At 50.7% G+C, this 21,257-nt stretch overlaps 3 protein-coding genes and 1 pseudogene across 4 annotated transcripts; 2 read left to right on the forward strand and 2 right to left on the reverse strand.

Annotated features, from left to right (window-relative positions):
* Positions 1 to 1,101: 1,101 nt before the first annotated feature.
* CTHT_0044510 lies at positions 1,102 to 2,519 on the forward strand (annotated as a pseudogene; the record flags this gene model as incomplete). The annotated part of the gene is made up of 5 exons: positions 1,102 to 1,216; positions 1,280 to 1,331; positions 1,384 to 1,567; positions 1,635 to 1,771; positions 2,288 to 2,519. Coding segments are annotated over 5 exons (720 nt in total).
* A 200-nt stretch (positions 2,520 to 2,719) lies between these two features.
* CTHT_0044520 (homogentisate 1,2-dioxygenase-like protein) lies at positions 2,720 to 4,193 on the forward strand (the record flags this gene model as incomplete). The annotated part of the gene is made up of 2 exons (XM_006694779.1): positions 2,720 to 2,787; positions 2,846 to 4,193. 2 exons carry the CDS (start codon positions 2,720 to 2,722, stop codon positions 4,191 to 4,193), a joined length of 1,416 nt encoding a protein of 471 aa, XP_006694842.1.
* Positions 4,194 to 5,548: 1,355 nt separating this feature from the next.
* CTHT_0044530 (uncharacterized protein) lies at positions 5,549 to 7,209 on the reverse strand (the record flags this gene model as incomplete). The annotated part of the gene is made up of 4 exons (XM_006694780.1): positions 5,549 to 6,002; positions 6,054 to 6,258; positions 6,420 to 6,449; positions 6,507 to 7,209. 4 exons carry the CDS (start codon positions 7,207 to 7,209, stop codon positions 5,549 to 5,551), a joined length of 1,392 nt encoding a protein of 463 aa, XP_006694843.1.
* Positions 7,210 to 11,207: 3,998 nt separating this feature from the next.
* Positions 11,208 to 12,796, reverse strand: CTHT_0044540 (uncharacterized protein; the record flags this gene model as incomplete). The annotated part of the gene is made up of 3 exons (XM_006694781.1): positions 11,208 to 11,240; positions 11,363 to 12,438; positions 12,505 to 12,796. The coding sequence occupies 3 exons, from the start codon at positions 12,794 to 12,796 to the stop codon at positions 11,208 to 11,210; spliced, it is 1,401 nt and encodes a 466-aa protein (XP_006694844.1).
* Positions 12,797 to 21,257: the final 8,461 nt, after the last annotated feature.

A 21,257-nucleotide genomic window follows, 5' to 3' on the forward strand; every position in this document is an offset into this window, starting at 1 on the left:
CTGCCTTGTAACAGAACCTGCTGCTCGCCGCTTCCCCTCACTGTGAGATGTCATACGACACGAAAACTGCTCTCTAAGTCCTGCGAAGGGCTTCGCCGGATCCTTCCATCCCCTGATGAACGGCGATAACATTAAAATATATTACTCTGGATGAAAACAACCGCCAAAGAAGAGCCGAAACAAAGAAGTGCCCAATCAGTTAGGCATAGGTGTCCGGTGGCGCAGTGTGAAGTCGAACCTGCCGAGCCTGTCAGTATAGCACGTACTCCACTCTACTCCACACCAGTTGCGAGATATGTTCATACTGGGATGTTGGGAGGGCAGATGTACTTGTACCTGCAGCAAGTGGTTGGGACATGAAGGCTCACGATCATGCAAAACCACAAAGCACAAAAACCGAGAAAAACAAACTCAAATGCGATCTGGTCCCAATACAGCGGAAACGCGAGATCTGATAACTTATTTAGGAGATGCCGCTCGGAAACAACACGCCGACAATCACAAACATTGGCCAACAACTTGTGGGCCCCCTGGCTTCCCCAGATTTTACCCCAGATATGGAGCTGGCCGGGCCGCCTGTTAGTGGTGCTGCAAGACGCTCGGGCCACTAGCAGCAGGCCATAAGGGTGCCCGCGACTTTGGCTGGCTGACGGGTGCAACACCGCTGCCGGGTGTTAACGGACGGCTCGTTCCATCATGATGTCCTTGTCACGCGATCTGACCGAGGACTGAGTTGGTAACGTGATGCGGCTTGTCAGGGTGCTGCCTACCCCGCCTTTTGATGAGTGGTTGGGTCGCTTCTTTTAGCTGACGAAGCCATGGATGGACGTCTGAACTTGAGGAGGGAATCGTTTGCTGGACGCACGGCTTAGCTAAGGCCGCTTTTGTGGGCGACGTAAATTGGAACTCATCCCCGCGCACTTCCCCTCCTTAGATTCTGTCCTCTTCTTCAATCAAATCTTGTCCAACCCTTTTACTGCGTAATTCAGGTACGGAGAGCATCAATTGGCTAAACATTTTTGTTCCATAGTAGCCTAGGCACTCACAAACTTCATCAGCTCTAACTCAAATCTTAATTTACCCTCTACCTAATTAATCACCATGTCGGCACCGCTGACCAAGGTTGACTCGGCCGTGCAGGGCCTCGAGGAGCCGGCCAAGGAGTCGCGTGTGAAGAAGGCCGATACCAGCGGCGTGTACAACATCAATGACCTGGGTATGCATCGATTACTAGTCGATTTGTCGTTATGGTTATATCAATTGCTGACAATTTGTGCAGAGGCGCAAGGAATTGAGCTTCAGATTGCTAAGGAGACCCAAAAAACGGGCTGGTAGGTAGCAGTAATGGCTACTCACATTGCCAACATCACTAACCTCCACCAGGAAAATCAATACCTCGCCAACAACAGTAGAGGACAAGGAGGTCCTCAAGAAGTTTCTTACAACGCCGCCAGTCAAGAAGATCGACCTCCATTTCCCTCTTGGCCTGGAAGTTACAGCACGCAACCTCAAGGGCGTCACCATCAAGGATGCCTTAGATGCCATCTACAAGGCGTACAAGAAGCGGGTGAGTATGCACTCTAGCGGTTCTGCTCCAATCCCACACTAATGTGTGCCCCCTCTCTGGGTCATAGGCGGATGACGAACTCGACACGCCTTATCTGGCGGGCTTCGAGTGGGACAAGGAGGAGTCGTGGACCAAGCTGATCGTCCACCTGTCGAAGGACGCTGGCGTCTCGGTGGGCAAGAAGAAGAAGAAGAGCGAAGAGTAGTGAGCCTTTGTTTCAGTCGGCGAATCGCTCTGATCAGGATCATCAGCAAGTCCGTCGCTTTGCCGTCTCGGTCGGTTGGCTTCTTCGGGTAATGATCGAATCAGTCAAGGTCGATGCGGTCAACGGAATGCTACGCAGTAGAATGTACCGGGCGGGTTGGGCGTGCTCAAGGTTATCATGACTTGTTCTGTGTGCTTCTTGGTTTCTTAAGGTGAACTCAGCGGAACCTAATGGTCAGCAAGTCTCTCCAATCTCAATCAGTGTCATGATTTCTTGTCACCTATACTCTCGCCATCGTCGATGTTGTGGTGAGCGTGGGCTGGAGCTGAGGGTGGGTCGATGACATCACGACCCCGCCTGGTGGTGTGGAGCCCAGCAGCGCATCCCCGGCAGACCTTTTCCCAGTTCATCTCCATGGATCTCCTCCGCCACTGATGCCGGTGCAGGCTCAATTTTTTCTGGAAACTTCGCAGTAAGTTTCTCACTGCACATCCCCAAGATTTTGTACCGGACAGACTTGCGGTGCCCCTCGGCTCAGTACAAGACATCTCCGACCGGGATGGCCAGCTGCGGGGTGGGGCTGGCTATGCACGGGGCAAGCAGGTGGCGCGCGTAGGCGCGGCTACCTTCGGTCTGTCCCGGGCGCAGGCCGCACCACAACGGCGCGGAATTGCGCTGTATGTCCTACTTACGGTGGTCGCGTCGGCTCGGATCGCCTCGGATCGCCTTGATAGTTCGGGGGGTTGATGGGAGAATGGATCTGGGGAGCACGTGTGATACTGCGCTGGGGTATTTAGGGTTGTGTCGCCCGGTATTGACCTGAGGAAGTTTGGGTTGTATCAAGTGTTGAGTGCAATGTTATCTTGACGTCGGGTCTGTCTGCACTCCCTACCTACTTTGTCATATTGAAGCAATTGGGATAGCAGGTCGAGTTCAACACAGTCAATATGCCCGTCACAAAGTTCGACATTCCCGAGAAATACGAGTACAAGAATGGTTTTGACTCGTACATAGAGTACGTTTTCCCCCATCCCTTGCTGTCTTAACGCTGAACGTCATTGACAACCCCCCAGGTCCGAGGCCGTCCCCAGCGCCCTTCCTACAGCCCAAAACTCCCCACAAAAACCGCCCCTTGGGCTCTACGCAGAAAAGCTCTCCGGCACAGCCTTCACCGCACCCCGTCACGAAAACAAGCAGTCCTGGCTCTACCGTATCCTGCCCTCGTGCGCGCACCCGCCCTTCGAGGACGTCCCTGACAGCGAGAAAAATGAGTCCCTTGGTCAGGGAGGTGAAGTTTTCAAGACCGGACTGAAATATCTACCGAACCAGTTGAGATGGGACCCATTTGACTTTGACCGGGGGAGTGATTGGGTCAGGGGGCTGCATCTGGTAGCGGCAGCGGGCGATCCGGCGATGAAGCAGGGGTGTGCGATGTATGTATATGCGGTGGGAAAGTCTATGGGGGATAAGGAGGCTTTCTACTCTGCTGATGGCGAAATTCTGATTGTGCCACAAACGGGGGCACTGGATATTCGCACAGAGTTTGGCTGGTTGCTGGTCAGGCCGATGGAGATTTGTGTTATCCCCCGCGGCGTGCGGTATCAAGTTCGCTTGGTCGAGGAGGGGAAGCCAGCGAGGGGCTACGCACTGGAGTTGTTCCAGGGCAGGTTTGTCCTGCCTGAACTGGGGCCGATCGGGTCTAATGGCCTGGCGAACGCAAGAGATTTCCAGATCCCTGTGGCCAGCTTCGATGAGGATTGCGGCACAACAGCGTTTGATGGCGCGAATGTGTACACCATCACGGCAAAGTTCAATAACGCACTGTTCCGAACGCTGCAGCCGCATACCCCGTTTGATGTCGTTGCTTGGCATGGGAATTACTATCCTTACAAGTACGACCTGGGGAGGTTCAATACCATTGGCACGATCAGCTATGACCATCCCGACCCGAGCATCTTCACTGTCCTCTCCGGCCCGTCGGACAAGCCTGGTACAAGCATCGCTGACTTCGTCATCTTCCCGCCCCGCTGGCTTGTAGGCGAGGATACTTTCCGCCCGCCGTGGTACCATCGCAATACTATGTCTGAGTTCATGGGCCTGATTAAAGGCGACTATGATGCTAAAAAGGGTGGTGAAGGAGGGTTTATTCCCGGAGGCGCCAGCTTGCATAATGTAATGAGTGGGCATGGTCCGGATGTTGACAGTTATGAGGGGGCCAGGAATGCAGAACTGAAGCCGGCGAAGGTTGGTGAGGGAAGCTGTGCGTTTATGTTTGAGAGTTGTCTAATGATGGGCGTGACCGAGTGGGGTTTGAAGACATGTCGGAAGGTGCAGGAGCAGTATAATGAACGGAGTTGGGGCGGTGTTAAGGTGCATTGGAAGGGTGTTAAGATCGAGTGTGAGCGGGGGAGAGGGCAGTAGATGTCGGACATGATTCCGAGTCTTGACTTTTGGACTATTTCATGTAGTGTTCCCTGGAATAAACCTGACTTATGCTTCGTATTTCATCCTGTGCCCTGAATAAGGATTGTCATATCAATCAAGCCTTTAATGTTTTGTGTTAATTTAGGAAGCAGGTCTGGGCAGGGCTCGCACTTGAATCCTGAGACCATTAAGCATTTAAACAGAGGGCTTCCAGGCCTCCTCAGACCAACGGAGTACGCCAACAAAGAGTAAACTTGTGAGCTACCCCAAAGCTAGGTTGTCTTTCAGTGGCTGAGCGGAGGGAGAGACATGGCACCCGAGAACTCTGGCCTTGAGCTTAAAAACCATTCAGCGAAGTGTTTGGACGGCCCTACACCGCATCGACTTAACCAGCATACAACCGGGAGGTTTCACCTCACTGACTTGCTCATGACTTCATCACCACAGTGATAGAAAGTATATGTAAACCAAGGGGTATCATTTCGTTGCCTAAGTCAAACCAATTAACTTTAACTAACCGACTCACTGCTAACATTGCATGCAAAATAAGATAAGAACTCATGCAATCCGTTATCCAAAAAGTGTTCATGCAGACAAACAGATAGATACCAAAACGTATGCACTTTTCAAAAGTGATAATGTATACACACATTAACATGTGCCAGTGGAATAGAGGACTGATCATAGTCCGTCTGCATATCCATAGCTCACTAATGAGCGTTGGGGCTTATCAAGCAGTAAATGGTTGCTCACTGTGACCGCTTTGCCCAAGTAGTTGGTAAGCTTTCAGCCCAGTACCTCAGTTGGACCGGTAAGAATATGGGAGCGATCAAATATATGGGATGCAATCCACATCGATCTTTGATCGACTTCCCATGAAGTGAGATCAGAAGCACTAAAAGGGCTGGGATGAGTAGCCAGAGTGATCAATGAATCATTGCTGGCTCAGCAGCTGTGAAAGCGCTGTGGGAGCACTTATTGTTTTGGTGCAGCTGTCAATGCTCTCCATCTCAAGAGACCTTTAGATGACATTGGCTTGATGTCAATGGTTTCATCGAACGCACTCAGCCGCAGATGGCGATCTTAGTGCGAATTTAGGGGCTGAACCCACAAGCCACTCCTGTTGGGAGTTTTTCCATGAGCAGACTGGGCATGCATATTACCCATGGTGCTGCCAGGAAGGGTCCTCGTTAGAGGTTGCTTGCGGAGAGTGGACTTGAGTGTTACACTCTCTGGTACCTGTATGCCATGACCGCTCAAAGCATGGCATAGCTGAACTCATCTGGTCAATGGTCCTATCAGCTCATTTTGTGAGCAGCAACCAGACCATTTCCAAGCCTTGTCTTTACCTCTCACTCCGGTTTCTTCCCCACGACAACATGCAGCGTAAAGTACGCATGCAAATCGCTTCTCATCAACGCCTGCCTGACTTCCATCAGGAAAATCTCAATCTGCACCGGTTGCCAGGCCAACGCCAGAAGCGGCTTGCGACTCACTCCCCTCAACCCTTCCAAGATTGCTTTCTTCATCAAGGACCCTACGGCCTTGGGAGCGTCGTCGCGCGGCCAAGGGCCGATGGGAACCTTGTGCTTGATCACCCTGACGTCGACGAACCCCGCTTGACGCATGATATCGGGAAGAGAGAGAATTGCGTGTAAGTCTGTGCCGATGACACGCAAGCCAGCAGCCATGTAGTTGATGTAATCGCGAAGAGCGTACGGGGTACTTGGAGTGAGGGTATTGTCGTCGGAGTTAGGGACATAGAGGAGTTCCTGGGCCTCGAAATAGGCTCCGGGTTTGAGGTGACTGACAAGTCAGCATGGGGATGCTTGACTCTTTGGTGAGCCGGGGGCTTACCGGTAGATGCGGTTTACGAGAGTAATTGGGTCGTAGACGGCGAAAAGAGTGTAGCGCATGTGGATGAAATCATATTTCTCGTCGCTGTCGACCCATTCCTCTTCGAAGTCGTCAACGTAGAAGGAGACGTTGTGCGGCACAAAGGACGGCTGGATGGGGGAGAGGTCTACACCGGTGATGGTACTGGTAGGGTACCTGTCGCCCACTGGGGCATGTTAGCGACGATGTGATACCAGAACACTCGATGAGTTTGCAGTTTATGAGAGCTCGAGCTTGACGTTTCGCAGACAGTGTTGCAAAGCCAAAACTGCCAGTGAAACGACCCCTGTCTTAAGGCGAGGCCACGAACAGAACAACATCACTTACACTCGATAGCCCAGATGCCTGTTCCCGTACCTGCATACTTGGGTTAGCCCAGTCCTTACATCTCAACTAGTGAACACAACGACTCACCCAAATCCAGCACCTGCGCTCCAGGGGTTGCAAGTCTCTCCTCGACCGGCGCATAGAACAATTCTTCGCCCATAAGCCCCAAGGTCATAGCATGCTTCATGTCATCCCGAGCCTGCTCCGTCTCGTCGTTCGGCAGCGGATACTTGCCGGCGCGGTAAGCATGGTAACGGATGCCGCTTTCGAAGACATGGTTCTGCACAGACGACGTCATGGACACGTCTGCGTGCTTCTCCAGATCGTCATCGTTGCTTTCGTCGGACGAGTCGGCATCCGACGAGGCGGGGGTGGCATTGGTGTTGCTGGCGCTGACGGCTGTGTGCATGCTCGCACCACTGATGCTACTCGTGTTGAGGCTGCTGCCCCTGATGCTGGTCGTGGTGATGCTGTCGATATTGGGGATGGATGGGCCAACTTGATGGTTGATGCACATCTGGGCGATGAGGTTTGGTTGATGGGGACTTTGGGAAGGTGGTGACTGAGGAGGAGGTGAAGGAGATGCCGTAGGGGACCTAGGACTCAGGGAGCGGGTGGCCATCCTCGGACTGGTGACGTGTCGGTTGTAGAGAGCCTCGGCCGTGACAGTCAGTTCCTGTTCGGAGTTCGGGTCCATGTCGCCGCCAGGCTCGATGATACTGCTGACGCTTGAATGGTCGTCGTCGTCGGCAGCGGACTGACGAAGTAAATGAGGGCGATGCGACGACATTCTTTTCTTCCTTCACGGCGATATCGAGTGCGGAATATACAACATTTAAAGGAGGTGATTGTCAGCGGATTGGCGGTCGACGATGATTTGGCCTGACAACGCTAGTATGAGTTGGAGCAATGCTACTGGACAGCTAGTGGGGTTAGCGCTGAGCGAAAGCAGTTGCAGCAGTAACAGCAGTTTGGGAGAAAGCCGAACTTTCCACAGCCGAGCCCAGATTGACGACAGGTCGTGTATGGACGGATGAACGAGTGAGCGAGGGTTCATGAAGGCCGTGGCACCGGGGGGCCTCGCCGATAAAAAAAAAACAGCTTCGGCTCGTGGGTCGTGGACGGGACAACGCAGAGCCAGAGCTTATGTTCAGCTAGACCAACGCTTGAGCTGGACCAGGAGGGTGACCCGAAGATCTGGGTCGGGTGGCTCGACACACACGGTTCGCAGAGAAAATGAAAAGGCGACGGCGGGATGGGGAAGTAAAGGAGGGGGTCCGGGAAGGATAATGGAAGAGATTGGGGATGGAGACGCTGACCGGAAATGGAGACCGAGACTGGACAATGGATAGATTGGTCGATTTGACGGACGGGATTCAATTGCAGTGATTGCAGCGGCAACCAGGGACGCATTGGCGAAATGTGTCCCGTGTGGCCCACAGTGGCAGTAACGCAGCAGCAGAAGAGAGGGGAAAGAACGACTGGATTCTTTTCCAGACGAAACGCTGGCACAAAAGGAGCGCAGCAACGGAACGCAACGTCTCGTCACTGGCACTCAGTTCCCGCAATAGGCAAGTCGCGACCAATCCGGCACCGACAGCGTGGACGAGAGGTCAGAAAAGCGAAAAGGGCCAGCGCCCAGAAAGGACCAAAATCCCAGAGTGAAGGGTGCATCAGGCTGTGGCTAGGATCAGGGTGCCAGGAGTGTGGTGCTGATGACCCTGAAGCGAGCCCAAGCCCGTCCTTAGTGTACTTGGACTGGCACTAGGCGGGTCCAGTTTTTGTCCTTTATGGTGGGGCTTCGTCGTTCTGCCGGGGACAGTGGAGATGGAGAAGTCGCCAAACGCTTGCACGACCTGCCACGACGACGAGCATCATCGCTCCACGCAAGCCCGACAATGATGCCACCCGTGTGGGACCGATTATGTGTAGTTGCTTTTTCTACCGACCAGAAGCTCTACTGTCGATGCGAGGGCCATTTTTTTATTTTTCGCATCAATTTTCGAGAGTTTTGTGGTGCGTACGAGGTTTTTTTTTTTTTTTGCTCTTTCACTACTCTTTCCCCCTCCCGGCCCGCGTCGCTGCGCTTGCACTGCTCTCTGCATCCCAAGCCTCCGCCTTGGCGACACCGCGTCGTGGTTGGCCCCGCATGGCGGTGAGCAAAGGCAGTCCCAGCAGTCTGGTTTGCATACCTCTTGGCGAGGGTGGGCCGCGGTCCAATCAGGCTCCGACTGTCGGCGGCCAGCGTCAGGCAACAAGCAAGCAAAATGAGGGCGAAAGCAACGCGAAGGGTTGAGAACTCTCAGTCGCAATTGCTACGACGGCAGCGTTGATGGTGATAGTCATAAAAGGGGCTCTCGTAACGAGAAAAGCAAGCAACAGGGCGGGCCAAGCGCCGCATCCATCATCAGCCATGGCACGATTCCAGTGCAGTCCCGAATTGCCGCCCCAGCAGGTTCCAACCAGACGGAACCTTTGTGTGCCTCACGCAGCTTTCTTTCCGAGCTCTCGTTTTGGGGGCAGGTTTGCAGCCTGCGACTCGGTGGCGGGACTTCCACCCATCGAGTCCGGGTGAACAGCACCGAAAACTTGGAACCGTGAAACACTGTGGCACGATTCCCATCCCTTTCGGGCCCAATCTTTCAAAATCCATTTCTCTGCAGCCTGCCGACAGGCAACGCACAGAGGACCGCACAAGAGGATTTCACTGGATGCATCCGCTGCAGAGCACTGCAGATTCTTGCTCGTTTGGTATGTCTCATCTGCGTCGCACTGAGCTGCTGTCTGCACCTGCTGCATCACCACTCCTGCGCGTCCTCCTCCTGGGAAACAGCTCACAGCGTTTTTGGCCAGTCGTTCTTGGCTGTGGCTCTGGTAGTGGGAAAATTAGGATGGCAGGGAGATCACGTCCCAGTTGACTGGGTCGGGGCGGGTGTAGCCCCACTTCGCCAAGCCCAAGCTAAGCTGGGGTCCTGCCTATTCCAGGCTGCGCGCGGGGCCAGCTGGCAAGATGCCGCAAGAGCCAGGTGCGCTTTCCGGCGAGAGCAAAAAAAAAAAAAAACCCTGATGCGATGGCTGCTGCCTTGGCTGTGAGCTGGTTTCTGTCACCGTGATCGCGATCGCGTTCGTGAAGAGATGTAGTGAAATATTGTGAGATCTGGGAAAAATAACAAACGTGGAAATTACAGGCGATGTTCTCACGGCTGAAAAAATTTTGCATATCCCATCGTTCTCACCCCGGTCGCTGACATGCATCTACTTCCTATCCCATCTCTGCCGCTCCTGTCACCTGGCCAGCTTTGTGTAACCGCAACGCTTTTCGTGGCTTCGTGGCCGATCGCCAAGGTGTTCGAGAACCTGATATGGTGGTTATCGACAGTCCCAACACCCAAAGGTCACGGCCCCGAGAGGCCACGGAAATTTTTCCTTCATTTGCCCAGGGCATTCTTCCCTGTGATCTTCCAGATACAACCTTCCGTGTGGCAATGTGTGACGACGAAGTTGCCGCGGTTCGGCGAGGGAGAAGGTGAAATCTGCTCACTCGCGCACTTAGCTGCGAGCAAGGGAGGAAGCAGCTCGTCTCGGCCAAGGATACCAGTTCCACGGTGTCAACACGCAGCGCAAATAGCTATCTTGATCACAATCATGTATATGGTAAATATTGGCAGCCACTGAAAAACTTTGTTCTCATCAACGTTCGTGAGCGTTGTGATCGCGGGACATCGTTCGATCTCGCAGAATATGTGAGATATGAGAAGTCCGCGGACAGCTCCACCAACGCTTTTCCTCCTCTGTCACCCTTGCTGATCGGGTAGAGCACGCGGAACGGAGCCTTCATTCCTCGCTGCCTGCCCGCAACCCTAAATCAACAAACCAATCGCGAACGTTTCCCGGACGGAATCAAGGTAAAACAATCTGACTTGCTTCATCTCTTATTCTATAGACCCGGCCCCTGACGTGATTCAACCATCTCGGTTCAGCGTGCTCTTCGTCACAGAACTAGCTTTGTGCACTAGCGCCTGCAAGTTAGAACATCACAACGGCTGTTTGCTGCATGTCTTAGCTAGCAGGCACATGGCGTTCCATCTGGGGCCGAATTTCTGGGGGTAATAGCCTCATTAGCTAAAGATGGATTGCCCACTGAGAGATTCCGTGTTGAACAAGTATCGAGAAATGAGGCTGAGGCGAATGAGTTCCGTATCGAGACCTCCATGGGGACCAAATGTGAGGTTGTGAGATCGTGAGATGGCCCCTTCGGACAGTTGGCTCATGGTATCAAGTTGCGTAGTTCCCCCGCGGGATGTCGTCAATGGTCTGAATATGGCCGGGCCATTCGCTTTAGGGGAGACGGATTAGACTCTAATAAAGACGAGAATAATGCTAAGCATGGTTTAGTTTCGGGGGTGGTGCCTGGGGACAATCTGATGACGGCGAAGTGGAAGGTTGTGATGCCGCTGGCAGCAGCCGTTGATCCATAGTATACTGTGCATCAACACCAAGCTACCATCATCATGAATCCTGAGTCACTCGAGGGAAATTTCGACTGCAAGAGAGCTTTTTTCAGCATGATCCAGATAATACCCTCAAGAATACGCAAGTTGGATCATGGTTGACCTGAGAATAATACGGACGGTATGCCCACCAACTGGTAAATAAAACTCAATTCAAGTTGGACAGTTCGAGCAAACAACAGGGAACGTCAGCGCCGTATCTAGCCCTATAACTCCCAAAAGTTAAGGGTCTAGACGCAAAAAAAACCAAGCATAGCGCATTTATGTCAGTCTTCCATTAAACTCTCTCACCAGCCTCTCTTTCGTAAGCCTAAACGATTCCGGAAACCACTCTTTTAGCTGGTACCCATCCCTCCCTTCCATCATCTCCCCCAATGCTCTAGCACACATCCAACACAACACCATTCCATGCCCCCCAAAACCAGCACAAACCCACAATCCTTGGTAGTCAGGGACCTCGCCCACATACGGGAACCCATCCGCAGTGAACCCCATTATTCCCGTCCACTCTGCCTTGACCCGTCCCAGACAATGATCTTGCCCCCAGTGATCGGGACCGAAGTATCGCGCTGGGGTATCATAAAGGTAGGTGGTTATCCCCGGGGAAAGAACACCATCATCCGTTGTATCAATCTCCGAAGCCCCCGTCATTCCATCTGCAGAACCACGGATCAGGCCGCCGCCGATGATTATCTCTCCCTCTCCGGCGCAGGATGCAGATTCAGGTTTGTCAAAGCCAGACTCATGCTCAGGGACTGAACACGGTCGGGTGATCATATACTCGAAGCCGGACGGGCCATAGATAAAGCTGTACGTCGTCGGCAAGCACCCACGAAACGGAAGTTTTGAGCCCGGTCGTTGGGCAGTGATTTGCCCTCTGACGGGAACCACTCTTCCTTGAAAGAGGGACTGTGGTGGCCCGGAAATGGCTGCTGTGTAGCCGTTAGTGGCTAGAACCACGCGGCGGGTGAGGATCACGCCGCGGGGGGTGTGGATTGCCCATCCCGTTGAAGAACTGGCACAGTTTGGAGATGGGACTGACAGTTTTTCAAGCTTTATAACGGGAGAGTTTGTTTGCAGGTTGAGGCCACGCTTGAGACACTCCCGAAGAACACCAAGTGTAAACCTGTATGCGTTGATCCTGCCCGCAGGATACCTTACCCCGCCCTGCACCCTATCCCCCCAAACTGCCTGATCAACAACCAAGTATTCCCTCATCACATCCTCCCGGCCCAAGATCTCGTACTTTGCGGCTGGATGCTCTGGTGGAAGTGCAGTCTTCAGCGACTGGATGTCCTTCACGGTTTGGGCCCATGTCTCAGGGGAAGTGTAGTGCACATCGACGGTAGGTATCTGCGCAGCTTCGCAGGGAATATTGTATTCGGCCGCAAAGGCGTGGACGGATTGAATGTTGGTGTGTTCTAGGAGGGCGATTTTGATGGCCTCGGAGATGGTGGTCTGCGCGTGGTGGGGGAAAGTTAGGTAGGAGGGGGCTTTGGTGTGGCCTCCTGCAATAGCGTCAGCCAACCTGTTTGTGTTTTTGCAACTTTAGGGATGTTGCGTGAATGAGATACCATTGCGACCTGTGGCGCCAGAACAAGCCTGTCTCGCCTCAAGCATCACAATCTTAGGCCCTGTTGCCAAGTGTTCAGTGCCGGGCGCAGTCCCATCCGACACCGGCACCGGAGCTGTGTCCTGCAGCAAATACCACGCGACCGCGGCGCCAGTGATGCCGCTTCCGATGATAACGGTGTCGGCTTCGGCCGGCAGGTCGGGCGTGGTACGGCAGTCGGCAAGCTCAGGGTCGGGCGGGGTCTGCCAATAAGATTGTGTTGGGTTTGGGACGGGGAGGGTTACGGATCTCATTTTGAGATCGTGGGAAAAGATGAGAGGTACTCTTAGCGATATGATCTTTTTGTGAAAAGTGTCCAACTTGCCTGTGGATGTGACGGGGAGTGTGTGAGTATGAGGAGGCGGGGAATATGCAGGACGTGATCGGTGGGAAGTGGTTGGTTGCTTGACTTGACGGGTGCAACGTCTCGCATCACTGACACCAAAAGTTGAGCCTCACTAAAACACATCAAACCCAGGAAAGTCGACAACAACACCAGAAAATATTGCACAAGACTTGGGCACAACATAACCACGCATCATGGTAGCACAGGCTAATTGTCGAAAGCTCAGTCCTCATTAAAATGCAACGGTGGAAGGCTGAACTCCTCTAGATAAGAATTCATGCCAGCACGCAACGACAACCTTGAGGGCTACCGCCACTGCCTGACTGCATACAAGACTCATCATACATTGTTCCCAAAGACACCCGGAACGCCATCAACAAGCTGCCGCCAGAGGGCCAGTACCTATCTTTCAAGCATCCCCATCCCCCATGCCACTCAAATTCCCCGGAAACATCATAAGGGAGAGCTCCCGAGCACCACCCAACCCTGCGGGCTTCAAGGCACCGCTCTTCATGGTCGGATGAGGTGCGGTAACTCCATCCACTTGTTCACTAACGCACAAATACACAAACCGTATCGTAATTACAGGACACCCCAACTGGTAAAGGGCTTGCTAGTCAGACCCAGCTCGGTTACCAGCCTTAAGGACAAGGTGATTAGATTACCTTGTCCCCGGGACACTACGCTTAAGTGGCGGACCGTGCTGGGACACGGCCCTCTTTTCTCATCTGCCGTGAGACAAGTCGTTGGCATGACCTCTGTGAATTAAAGAGGGGGTCACTGCACTAACCCCCGCGGCGGAGCACCCAGCTAGACCCCTAGAGAAATGAGCGGAGTTCATCCTTTTTACCTCTCCGACGGCCGGCCACAGTAACCTGGCGGTCTTGCCCATGAGCAACCGCCCATCCACCCCTCTATCTTCTCGCCAGAACCGCCGCAGATGATCGGAAGGACTACATTTTCATGAACGTTTCGTTCGGCCGTCCAGCCTTCCATTTCACCCATCCCGGGCAAAGTTAACAATTCATATATGGGCACAGTGAAATTCCAGTAACAGCAACAAAACTTACCAACTTCAGCCAGATAGGCGTACTGCCGAGCGAAAAGCCACAGTCGAGTCCAGAAATTTTTTGTTGAGAGGAGAAGACTTGCTCAACTCCTTACTTGAACACCAGATCAGTCGATTGCTTCACGGATCCGCCAACAACCAAGCATATAACTTGCTATCTGGATACTCCAAATCCCTCAATAGTTTTATCCGGTATATGAGATGCCATTTTCGGTTGCAGAGGAAACACCCCGCGAAGAACTGGGTAAATCTCGGACTCCATTATGGTTGCATTACGAGAGAAGAGAGATGATGAAGTAAGTCACGAGGGCGTAAAGTTAGGAAAGATGGTGAAGTAGGTAATATGAAAAGCATAAAAAGTGGCGGTATCGTCAAGATCATGTTAGTATGACTTGTTATCAAGGTTATATACAGAGATACGAGAGTGTGTGACAGCGGAACTGCGAAGTACGCGCGCGACACGCGCGAGGAAAGGAAGAAAACGGGAGAAATTTGGCAGAGGAGGGAGAGTTTATATTCGCGGAAGAGAGGAGGATGAACGCTGAGGATCGGCAGCAGACCGCAGGCAGAAATCAGAAAATCTCATCCGCCCAGCTAAACTTCTCCTGGCCGGGCTAGAACAACGGTAATCTAGATCTCAATCCAAACCCACACCTCTTCCCACCGCCTCAGCACTCAGGCACACTTCTTATTTCTTGATCTCAATTTTCTAGTTGGCTATTGTGGGTTCTGTGGCTTTTTGTCCAACTTACAAAAGTGTGGGAAAGAATTTGCTGAGTGATCCTGATCTGGGAGCATGGGAGGTACATCTGGGTCACTCAATGCACGTAGCTCCAAAATCACGTATATCGCATTTTTGCCAACATCCTTGCAGTTTCCAAGCACTGATTCAAGCAATCCATTGAATACTGTGATTCCCGATGTGGCTGATCAGTAAATTTCTGCGAATGACTACGCGGGACAGAGCTCGTGTTGCTAAGAGTCATCCCAGCTTGGGCCTTTACATTCTTTCGTTCAATTTATGCTCGACTTAACCCATGTTTCAAGTAGTTTAGTTAAGGGTCAAACCGTGTTTCCCATGTCAACTGATCGTCTGATGATGTCTTTGTCCACAAGACCAGGCGATAATGCCAGTTCTCGAGGGCCAAGGAGCGAAGGTGCAGCCATGTGTTCGAAACCTTCGTGTCATGCAACAGTGTACTTCATCTTTTAGTGACATGGGATATCTTGAAAAGCATATTCGTAACACATGTCAGTAAGTATGGACATCACGGTAGTTCACTTTTTCGTGCTGCCCGCTTATCCCTGTGGATGTCCGCTCCCATTGATAAGCCACCGTGTTGTAACAGAATGATGGCAAGACAAGCACCACATCGTTTCAAATACACATTCAACATGGTCTAAAAACCATAGTAATATATTGAGTTAATATTTCCACTCCGGAAGCATCGTCTACCATGACTCGCTGCAGATCCCCCCATTTGTTTCGAGAAGTTACTATGACAAGCATGTCGCCAACTCCGACCTATACGGATGATCAAGTCCATTGTCCAAACTGTACTTGACATCCTACTGGGCCGTTCTTCATGATGATATGACCTCTCAACAGTCGAGTATCTACAAAAAGGGAAATAACACTTCTTTTTAGACAGATTCATGATGGACCAGTTAGCCAACCTGGTTTCGGCGTAAGTAATAACGCCTTTCGCCAAGATGGGGGAGCCGTCAGTCATCCTTAAACATATCTGTAATCTTTCTCCGCTCTCCTTACGTCAGATCTGATTGCTACATCCCGTGCCATCAGAACTCATTTGAGCCAATTAAGTATAAATGATCAGGAACTGAGGTTAGAATATGGCACGCCCCACAATTTATATTACAACGCATCCAAATATCGTTGTTTCAACGTGAGTACCAAATACTAGAGAAACGCCGATAAACCATCACCAAATAACCTAATTTAATGATATAAGTGAAAGAGAGTTATTCTTGTCTTTTATCAGGTATAGCCGTCCTTCGTCATCCAACGGTGATGATGCTTTTGCTTCATCAAGGACTTGAGTCTTTTATGCAACCCAAGACCTTTGTTCTCCCTCCTTGAAGGAAAGTTATGATATTCTGACAATTTGGAGAATTTTATGACCAGAAAAATGTTAGTCCTATATTATAATGAGCTGGTTGTATCACGGAAGGTATTGAGTGACTTGAGAGTGAAATATGAACTTGTTTAACATGACTTCTGCTGTCGGATATATGTCGTTCTTCTCTCTCCTGATTTTCCATCGATCGAAGCAATCACCACAGTCTTACTTGCTTGAGTAACTGGGAATGCCAATGAGACTGACTCTATGTTGTCAAGCAGTTGTTATGGGTAGTGTACACAATGAATCTTGCCAGCCGAAATGGAGCCTGGAGTGATAGCTATCCCGGCGCTGGCGGTGGGTGCTCGGTTTCCCTCACTCGGTTCCTGATGTATGCATTGATTTGTCATACAGGTACTCTAATTTCTACAATTGTAGCCAAAATCGTCGTCCTGTCATCCTTAGGGGCTGGAAACGTAAATCTCGTCGATTGCTCTGGGAAGCTGTTCTGTTGCTCGGAAATGGTCAACTTGACAATAGAAACTTAGCTGAACTACCGTCCTAAAAAGGCTGTTCCTCATATTTAAAAGTATTTGTGTTTTTTCCTTTGCACTTCATCGGCTTCGCTGCTTCAAGTGTCGGAGTTGATCTAACTGTCGTCCTCCTCCTCCCACTCTGGTTTTTCCGGCCTTGTGGACCCACTCAGAACCAGTAATTTTGACTTTCATGGAAGCCACCTTAAAATAGATAGTTCGTTGGGAAAATTGGGAGGAATTTTCTTCAGATGCATTGTTCGGCGAGAAAATTCAATTTTGTGATTTGGATGCGTGGCACGCAAGTCAACGCGGAGTTGCCAACCCGTTCTTAGTAAGTGCATTACGGAACTGTGCAACACCTCCGACTCACCATCGACATCATCCTGTGTGTTTTTTTAGCCAGAAGTGAATAATAAGTATTGTCCAGTACATTGATACATGATTTAGATGCAATTACTCCGGTAGCCCGTATACAGGAGCATGGCTATCGAGTATCTGTCTGGCCCCAATTTCCCCGAGCTTCTCTTCTTCTGCCCATTATTCAGGATGTAATTTTGCATGATTTGAGCAATTGAATCAAATAAAATTGGCTAAGAAGACACATATGCCGTCGTTAATTTTAGTTCCTTGTGTGTTGGTGGTGTCCCTCGACGAGCAAAGGCCTGCTGAAAACAATCAAAGTAAAACGCGATCATTAATTCCATGAATAAATAGTCGATTCTTGCCTCTTCTTCCACTTCGTGTCCAGATCGTTGGGTTAAGAACTGATGAATGATGTTTCCAAAACGCGGCCAACTGCTCGGAGAACGAAAAGATGCTTGTCATCCCGCCTGTAACTGTCGACAACAACCTCGCTGCCAACTGTTGAACTTCGTAGCATAAACGACAGATATGGATATGCCGTTCGCCTACAGTGTTAGATTTCCTGAAAGATGGTTGTAAATTAGCTACTTTGCAGAAAGGCCAGTACTGGGTGTCGCGACGCAATTGATTCGAGATCCTCGAGTTTCTAGACGCCACGAACCAAAAAAGAGGGAACAAGCATCGAGGGCACGTTTAGAATGGCAAAACCATTTAGAAAACCATGTAGAAAACAAGCAATTTAGAAGTGTTAGCCTTGGTAGCGATAAAGAGCACCTGTAGATAGCATCCTGCTCCCACAAAACATGTTATACACATCTCCCAGCATCCCCGTGTTATCTCAAAGTCACCTCAATGAGCACAATCACAGCAAACAAGCGATACAATTGTGCCTAATGAGGGAGAACAACATCAATCGGCTCTACTCTAGCTATCTACATCTCTATATACTTAACGCATCATCACCCAACTCCTAAGATCTTACACTGCCAGACAGCGACTCCTAGCCCCTCAAGAGTGCAGTCGCTCGCACACCCTGCCCTCACCCTCTCCGCTGCCTAGTCAGCCACATTTCTGAGCTCCGCAGCTGCATCGAGACTCTCATCGCCGTGGCTTGGCTGGTCCCGGGACCCACACTCTCTCTGATCCCCGTCCTCGTCAGAGCTTTGATTCTCTTTCGCGGGCTTCCGCAACAATTTCCCTCCCCCGCGCAGGCCAATCAGAGAATTGAGAAATTAACTGCTGGTATTGTTCTCGACGCAAAATTTCCTCTTTTCTGATTTCCAGGTCACCTGCGCGGGCCTGTGTATTGGAGATGTCCGCTGCGATCAGCTAGCCCTCCACTCCAAACTTTAAATATTTCCAAACCCTTCTCAACGTCCTCCCCTTTCCTTCTTCCTCCCACATATAACTCGACCAGTCAGCTTTTGCAGTCTTCTCCAAAATGCCTCTGTCTTTGACCTCTCCTTCTTTGCTTCCTCACCTTTTTTCTTCTTCTTTGCCATGGCTGCTCACATCGAATTATGACGCGTAGTCGACCTTGGCCCAGTCGTGGAGCTTGATCTTCGTGTCAGACCCGCGCGCGGGGTAACCTTAATTCGACTTCATTTGCGCTACCATCCTGAACTTCACTGTCTGGTTCCAGTGATGGCAACCTCTACTCTTGAGCACCACTTCACCTCTGTGCACTCCAGTCGGCCACAAGTGTTTGGTGGTATTCGTTGCAAGCGCACAATGCACAGAGGTTTCAGTTACCCTTGGTCAATGAAGTAAATTTGTCACTTCTACGGCACGACTTGCCTTTGTCTGAAGGACCCTCATTCCTGATAGTATTTGTTCAGAGGGATGTCCCCAGATGCCCTCTTTGGGGGGGCTGTCTGGGTTTCCTGGGCACCCCTCCATTGTGGGCACCGGGGGCGTTGGTGTTTTTTCTCGGTCATCCTTTGGTAAGTCTAATTTCTCCATTTTCTCACCTCCCACAACACTTCCATGATGGAAGTAAGCCCTGTGCGGCCATGGCATTCGGTCACCCTCGGTTCGACACTGCTCCATCTCCGGAAGGTTTGGTCATCCTTTCTGAGAGTCTCGGACCTTAGAGACAATGGCATGCAGACTCATATTGAGAGAAGTCCTGGTGTTTGATCCCCAGCGACTTCATGAGGGCTACGTGTCTTTGTCCGCCGTCGCCTTGGGTTCTGGTCGCTCGCAGGCAGGGGACCTGACAAGCTACCTTTTTACCTGCTGTTGTCACCAGACAGTGGACTTTTCCTGAGGAGTTTTCCGATTTTCACACCTTTGACACTTCATGCCTGGTCAGCGTCAGAAGCTAACTGTCCTCCACTCTTCACTCAGGTCTTGTTGATTACCCGCTTCACATCATTCAAGTTCTTTGATCAAGTTTTCCAGTTGAGTACAAATTTCCTGGTCATCGCACACACGCACTGCCCACACATGTTGTATCAAGTTCTTCCCACAATTGCCACACATTGAATTTCTCGTAGTGCGAGATTTCCCTTCACTTTTCATCGACAATTCCACACATTCTCTCTATTGTCATTTTCCACAAAATGTCCTAGAGCTTCAAGGTTCAACTTGTTTGGTTCACTCTACCGGTCTTGTCCGCTCAAAGCCTCACGCAGTGCTTGAGCTGTGTGACAGGAACTAGCCTTGTGTTGGCAGTCAACTCCTGTCAAGCGACCAAACTCCGGAGGGCATGGTTAGTGGGTACCTCAACACTTATAAATAATGTCTCTTCCCTCTCTGATTTTTCCGCTTAAAGCCAGAGGTGCGGTGCTTGAGCTTGCATCCTGGGGAACTGATCGCTCGACGATGGAAACTTGGGCAAGTGCACAAGTCCGGAGAGTTGGTCAGGGGGGGAATCAACCACCGCTTTTTGGTGTTTCAGATCTTGTCGCTTACTTCATGCTTCTTTTCTCTTTGGGATCTGGGGCATTTGGGCAGGTAGGCGTGTTAACAATTCTTTCCTCTTCCTTCCGGTACTGTCAATAATACAACACCCTCAAGGGTATGATCTCCTCTTCATTTTTTCCTCTTATCTCAATGATTATGCCTGCAAAGTCGCGTCCTTGGAAAAATAATGGTCACCGAACCAAGTTCAGGTCATGGCCCACCAAGGACATTTATTGACTTCCTACGGGGTTGTCGGGTTTGCACCTTTGTGCGCAGCAGACTTTCTAAGACCAGTTTGCTAACTTGTCTCTTCCAGGATCCTCCAGCCTTTTCCAGTCAACCCCAGTGATGACAACAACCACAAGTCCAATGCAAATGCTCAAAACTGAGGAACTGGTTCCGTGGCCACCCTCGAAGCCGGTTCAATCGTCGTGCTTCAATACACAAGAGTTGAAAGATAGTTCTGAGGGGCCTTTGACATTCATATTTATCTTGTTAATCGGTCTTGCTCTTTTGTCAAGGTCAGTTTGACTCTTTTATCTTCAATTAACTCACTCTCAATGAGAAAAGCCGAAGTTATGCCCCTGGAAAAATAAGATAACGGTTACAGGGTTGACTTGCGGTCAAAGTCCACCAAGGACAAAAGTTTCTGAGAGTTTCTCCATTCTTATAACCTACTACTCTTGCTTGAATCGCCTTGCTAACCTGCTTTCTCTCTGTCAGATTGATTTTGGTTCATTTTCTGTTATCAGTCACCCTTTTCTTACAGTCTCATGACGAACTCAAGTGGTCACAACAGAGGTCTTGGTTTCGGGCACCGCCCGCCAATCCCCAAGGCTGTTCAACGAAACTAGTCATATTCACCTTAACACTTCGCTCTTTGAGGTCTAGTATCTATGTTTTTGATCTTTGGCTTTTTGCTAGCTTCACTGTATTTTCCAGCATTCCACTCCGCTGTTTTTGCGTTCTTCATCGGTCGACCCCAATGATGACACGATCCTCTGCCCACAAGTTACCGGAGTTGTGGTTTTCGGTCACCCGCCCTCCAATGGACAAGATTGTGCTGAGGGGTCAATTAATGACTTTGCTCATCACTCTCACTCTTTCAAAGGTTTGTCCTGCTTTCTTTCTCTCTTTTACTGTTCCGATGATGATAGTCAAGACGACTTTATTTCCGGTCAAGAGACAAAAAAACGGGGTGTCGGTCACAGTTGTCACGCAACCTCAAGGATATTGCTTCTGAGGGGTGTTCATTCCACTCTTGTAGGTCCTTACATGCTTGATGCGATTATCTTGCTAACTTGATCATTATCATACAAGGTACTTTCCCACGACGTAGGAAGGACTGATTCAATCCCCACCTTCCAAAGACACAGGCTTACCCAAGTGGTTTTGGTACCTGCAACACCAATA

This window comes from Thermochaetoides thermophila (assembly GCF_000221225.1).
Source record: "Thermochaetoides thermophila DSM 1495 unplaced genomic scaffold scf7180000011818, whole genome shotgun sequence".
In the NCBI taxonomy this organism is placed as follows: Eukaryota; Fungi; Ascomycota; class Sordariomycetes; order Sordariales; family Chaetomiaceae; genus Thermochaetoides; species Thermochaetoides thermophila.